Source organism: Lolium rigidum, chromosome 6, assembly GCF_022539505.1.
Source record: "Lolium rigidum isolate FL_2022 chromosome 6, APGP_CSIRO_Lrig_0.1, whole genome shotgun sequence".
Taxonomy (NCBI): Eukaryota; Viridiplantae; Streptophyta; class Magnoliopsida; order Poales; family Poaceae; genus Lolium; species Lolium rigidum.
This window is the reverse complement of record NC_061513.1, coordinates 75,884,439-75,890,432: the sequence shown is the minus strand read 5'-3', so window position 1 is coordinate 75,890,432 and position 5,994 is coordinate 75,884,439. Positions and strand designations below refer to the sequence as shown.

General features: G+C 45.1%; 1 protein-coding gene across 1 annotated transcript; it reads right to left on the bottom strand.

The window, feature by feature from the left end:
* Nucleotides 1–4,647: 4,647 nt before the first annotated feature.
* Nucleotides 4,648–5,195, bottom strand: LOC124666475 (histone H3.3-like). The gene is made up of 2 exons (XM_047203823.1): nucleotides 5,121–5,195; nucleotides 4,648–4,986 (listed from the first exon to the last, which is right to left on the bottom strand). The coding sequence occupies exons 1-2, from the start codon at nucleotides 5,193–5,195 to the stop codon at nucleotides 4,648–4,650; spliced, it is 414 nt and encodes a 137-aa protein (XP_047059779.1).
* Nucleotides 5,196–5,994: the final 799 nt, after the last annotated feature.

The following is a 5,994-nucleotide window of genomic DNA, read 5'->3' as shown; positions in this document are numbered from 1 at the left end:
TTTCTTTTTTATTTTCGGACAAATTCTCCCAGGCCATGCTTCTGCTTCCTGAATTTTGCCAACAATTCTATGCACCATTTTGTAGAATAAATTCTCCAACATGGATAGCATAGGCATTTCTCTTCCCTCATTAATGTAGCTGAAAATGATGTCAAACTGTAATAGTTAGCTAAAGTAAAAAATAGAGTGATTGTTCAGTACTAAAATATTGACTGCACATAGTACCTGTTAAACACTTCCGAGTGATTGTTTAGTAGCATATCACATTTAGGGAGATCACTGAAGAAGGCCTTTATCCAAGTATTTGGTGGCAACTCTGAAACCCACTCAAATGCAGATGGACTATCAGCCTCTCGCTTGTCCATATGTTTCTGCCATGATGGAATGTTGGTTGATCTTGCAATTTCCCAGAGATCATTCTTCAGTGTCTCTCCTTTGTGTTTCTTGTGATAATTTTGATAAATATGCCTCACACAACGCATGTGCTCTGAATCTGGGAACACAGATTGCACTGCCTTAATGAGGCCCTACACAATAAAATATAACACATTTTAGGCATATAAACTAAATTTGTCAACTACCTTGCAGGAGTACATATAATTAAAAAAGTAAGTGCAATGAAGTAATTACCTTCTGTCTGTCACTCATGATAGTGAAGTTGCCGGTGTTGGTTATGTTTAGGTCGTCTCTTAATGTAGTCAAGAACCACTCCCAAGAACTAGTGCATTCTACCTCACAGACAACCATTGCATTTGGAAATATGCAGTCGTTTGGATCAATGCCAACTGCAGTAAGCAACACACCTTTGTATCTTGTTTTTACGTGACAACCATCGATGCAAATAAGAGGCCTACATCCTTCCAAGAATCCTCTCTTACAAGCATCATAAGACCAATACAATCTTGCCAAATGCTCCTTCAATTCTCCATTCTCATTTGTCTGATTTGTGCCAAGGGAAAATTTAGATCCAGGGTTCTTTGTGGTCAGCTCATGACCATAATACCTCTACAAACTGAATTGTTCTGCCTCATCACCATGGATTTTGATAAGTGCTTGCTTCCTTGCTCTTCTTAGCTTCCACTTATTTGGACACATGTTGAACTTTCTTTGAATCTTAGTTGCAAATGTCTGCAAATCCATCTTTTGATTGTCTCTAAACTCATCAATGAAGTAGTTTTATCAGAAAAGTAGTTGTCAAAGCCTTCAATTCCCATACTCTCTCACACACATGTTTTCCACAATAATTCTTCACAACCATAGCTTCTTTCCTATTATCGTCTGATGCCTTCAAAAACGAGGAGCAATTGCCAACTGGACAGTCACCAAGACAGACAGCATGTATCCTGCCACTCTCATTTCTCACTTTCTTAATTTTCACTCTCTCCTTCACACTCTACGCTGTAATTGCTGCTCTTAATTCCTTCACATTAGCAAAAATCATCCCTGTTTTAAAAACAGGTTGCTCCATGTCCACTTCAGCATTGAACTGTTTGAACTTGTACTGCAGCTCCTCTTTTTGCTCTTTTGTCAACTGTAAATCCTCATTCTCAAGTCCAAAATCATCCTCTAATTCGATGATCTTCAATGGCTCATTATTGCCATTCACACGTCTGTCGACAGTAGCTAAAAATATGTCATCATCACCGTCCTCAGCATCAAAGTCACTATCATAAAAATCTGAATCAGTCTCTTCATCTACTGCCTCATCAAATGATTGCTTGCCTCTTCTCTTCTTTTTACAAGTTGCAGCCATGTCTGCAATGTCTATGTCCATCCTCTCATTCTCAACCCCTCTGCTAGTTGCATTGTGCTCATTGTCAACAGCTCTGCCTCTTGCATTCTGCTCAAGCTCCACTACATCTTCCTCAATCCTATTATTGGTTAGCACATCACTTCTCAGGCTCTTCACAAAGTTTGTGTGATCAACAAAAAGACTCATTGTCTTATGCACCCTGGCAGCTTCAATCATTGACACAATATCGGCATCATTCTCAATGCAAACTAGCCCTTCACTGAAATCTTTTCCAGGCTTACACCAGAACACTTGCATCTTCTCATCCATTTGAACACCTAGTTTTGACAGAAAATCATGTATCCAGAGAATGGACCAAGTGTCAACATTGCAATTATCAAAGAAATCTTGACTGCCATCAATGTACAACAGGTCCTCATGCAATCCAGAGAAGAAACCATTGTGAAAAATCTCGACAGAAAATCTATCAGGGTTTCCACCTTCATAAATAAAGTATATGAAACAGGTTAGAAAATTTCAGAATAGTGCAAAGCATAATACAACGAATCATGTTTTTTTTACTACGAATGTGATGTGTAGTCTGGACAGAATAATGCCCTGTTATTGATAATTCTACCTCTGAGGGCATGCATTTCTAGTTGGCAGTCAATTTAGTTCTTGTGCAGCAATACAGTACAACAAATATGGAGGCTCAAGTTTGTATTCAAAATCACTTAATAAATTAAGAAGAAAGCCTGTTAGAGGCAAAGTACAGGACCAAAGTGGTTGTACCACAAAATTCAGTAATAACTGACAATGAAACAGGACAGCCACTACAAATTTTCTAAATTGATCAGTAACTAAGATATATTCACTAAAACAACTACTGCATTATAAATACTTGGACCATGTGAGATCAAACCTTCTGAATTATCAGTCTTTATTATTGTTTCTAGATGAAGTTCTGTCACTGCTGTATGAATAGAAAGTGCAGTCAATATTACTGAATGTTACTAAACATGCTTGGATAAAGCCCTTCTTCAGTGACCAGTGCAGTCTCTACATGCCTACAGTATTCAGTGAAGAAACACACAGGGGAATGTGACGAGTTTTCTGAGGAAAAAGCAAGTGCCGAAACTAGTCTATTCTGAAAGTTGGATTCGTTCAGTCAAACAGCCAAAACTATGCACAACTTGGTACCCTCTTCAGCGAGGCAAAGGTCCTGATCTCTACGTCCTTCATTGAGTACCAAATGAAGTACCAGCATAGTGAATGTATTGAACCTGCTCACGTGTTGGCAGCCATATGTGAGCTGCTCAAACATAATCACATCTACTTCCAACGATCAACAAGATGAATCCGTTAGTAACCCAAAACATGAAAACTAAAGGGAAATCGGGGTAACATGTTATCTAGTTCTAACAATCTATGCCAGCCATCAAAATTCATGGTTCATCAATCATGGCGGCCAAGAACCCTAGCCGATCACGACTGGGTACACTGGCTGCAGTGACATGAAGCCATGTAATTCAGTTGAGAGGAGAAGCGGGACAAAGGCTGACCGTAGTCTGGGGCCTGCATCTTCCACGCGCGGTAGTATGCTTCGTCCCCCATGGGAAAAGGGGAGATGAGAATCGTACACGCAGGGGTCAACGTGAGGTGCGACACGACAATGGCAGGTGCGGGCGAGTCGGCGCGGAGGACGTGCGATTCCAATCCTAACCGACCAGGTGCTGGCTTTAATTTGGATGATACGGGATCCTCCTAATTTGCCAATGCCATGTATACACACAATGAAATCCTGTGGTTTGTTTTAGTTTAGAGGGGTTTTCTGCTAATCACTTAATCCTACGTGGCTACCTCCAGATTGCTTTTGTATGATTTATGCAAAGCATGGCAAGTTGGTGTACCACCGTGCCTCCCTTTTTAAGTTTGTGTACTAATTTGCTCCTTTTGTGCAAGTTAATGTAAATCTTACATTAGCTAGTTTGCATACATGGAGCATGAGTTTCTCGTCCAAGAATTAACAATTTGGCCCCCTTTCTCTCCCGGGCCCCTCGCGCGGGCGGCTCTAGAGAAACGCCAACCCTAAAAACCAGCGCCCCTCGATCTCCCCCGTTTGGCCCTGACGAGTTCCCTTCGCACGGAGGGAAACGTTACAGCCAAGGTTCGGACTACAGACAACACTAGATCAAGACATTTCCGCTGAGAGAGTCGCATGGCTCCCGTCGCCGCGTCCACCAGGCCTCTATCCTTAAACCTCACTAGCATCTCTATTGCTGCATATAAATGAGCATTTTAAACAAATCGTTAGCCGGTTTGCCGATAATTAAGAGTACCTTTCATAGTGAGCTTATTCCTAATATTCTACAGCGCCCAACATAACGTCGTCCCAAAGGTAAAGCACACTATTGATGTTGGACCATGCATGCACTGCTGAATTTAGTCAGGTGTTCTTGTGCTTCCATGTGATTCGTCTGTGTTAGTGATTCTGATAATGGCTACGGATTAATTTCCAATCATGTTGCGAAGAAAATCCGGACGCAACAGCCAACGTTATTCATATGCTTGCTATTTCTTCTCGTCTTCTCAATACTGTTTCGGTCAATAGTCACTACAGTACAAAAAGATGAATCTCAACATCATACTATCCAGAACAAGACGCAACAAATCGACAATTATTCCGTGAGAAATATCGATAAAATCTTTAGCAAACACGAATAATTGTCTATAACCTTAATTAGGGCAAACCAAAAAAATATCCAACAGCAGATAATCACGAGTTTCTTACAACGACAACAAACTTTCCTTATTACGATCTAATTAAGGAGAACTAAAAGCAGGATCGAATCAATCAACTAGAAGGGGCGCATGGATTGATCTTGGGCCGTGCATGCTAGCTAGGGCTTGCTAAATTAGGCGCGTTCGCCGCGGATCCTGCGCGCCAGCTGGATGTCCTTGGGCATGATGGTGACCCGTTTGGCGTGGATCGCGCAGAGGTTCGTGTCCTCGAAGAGGCCGACGAGGTAGGCCTCGGCCGCCTCCTGGAGCGCGAGCACGGCGTGGCTCTGGAAGCGGAGGTCCGTCTTGAAGTCCTGCGCGATCTCCCGCACCAGACGCTGGAACGGCAGCTTGCGGATGAGCAGGTCCGTGCTCTTCTGGTACTTGCGGATCTCCCGGAGCGCGACGGTGCCGGGCCTGTAGCGGTGGGGCTTCTTCACGCCGCCGGTCGTCGGGGCAGACTTCCTCGCCGCCTGAAATCAAAACACGCGAAAGTTAGCCATCGGCGAAACCGCAACGGCATGCAACAAAACGATTGTCGAAACCGCAACAGCATAGCGATCGCCGTGCATGCAGCGAAACAGGAGAAGGGACGATCGAGACGAACCATGCCGGCGGCGAGCTGCTTCCGGGGCGCCTTGCCGCCGGTGGACTTGCGGGCGGTCTGCTTCGTACGCGCCATCGATCTCGACTCGTCGACTTGGAAGTTGGAACTGCTGCGGATTTGGGTTGTGGAACTCGATCGAAACCGAAGGCGACGAGATGAATTGTGGGACGAGGGGTGGGGAGAGAGGGCGTGGGTATTTATAGGTGCCTGATGCGCGCGAGAGGCGGTTCGCTCTTGACGTCTAGGAGAAGGTTTCGGATCTGATGGCTGGGCGTGCGTGGAAGCAAGCACACGATCCTCGTGATCGGCTCCCATTGGTGGGAAGCGACGAGGCACGGATCGAGGAGAAGAACGCACCAGCAGGACGATCTCTGCAGGCGATCAAAGAAGTGTTCGATCGCCACGCAATGGCGCAACAGGATCAGGGAGACGGCGGGACGTCATGAATCCTCGTCGGGGTGCAGCGATTTCTCTAGCCGAAGAGAGGCGCACCGAGGGGAGCATCGACGCCGGCGGCAGGTGATCGCCGAACTGGAGCTTGCACGGCGAAGGGAGCGGTCCATCCCCAGGAGTAGGTACGGTGACATGACGGCCGCACCCACCCCGTCCTCCATATCGTGGCAGTTTTAGAACTAAACTAAAAGGGGGGTACGTTAGCGGGAAGGAGGCATGCACCACCGTTCTGATCCTGTTCACGCGGGGCGGTTACGTCGCAACTCGCAAGGAACGGATGGGTTTTAGGCTTTTTACTAGGAAAATTGCCCGTGCGTTGCTGGTGAGAGAAGTCGCGATTTTTACCACTGATATGGGATTTAGTAATCTTTTGAATCTATGGCTCGGTCAGCTGACCAGTCGATGATAGGCAGCCTAGTGG

What these genes read in the sequence shown, in the direction of transcription:
- LOC124666475 (XM_047203823.1), bottom strand. Translation starts at nt 5,195, where the DNA reads ATGGCGCGTACGAAGCAGACCGCCCGCAAGTCCACCGGCGGCAAGGCG. An exon ending in AGCAGCTCGCCGCCGGCATG is followed by an intron (nt 4,987 to 5,120) that starts GTTCGTCTCGAT and finishes TTTTGATTTCAG; the next exon opens with GCGGCGAGGAAGTCTGCCCC.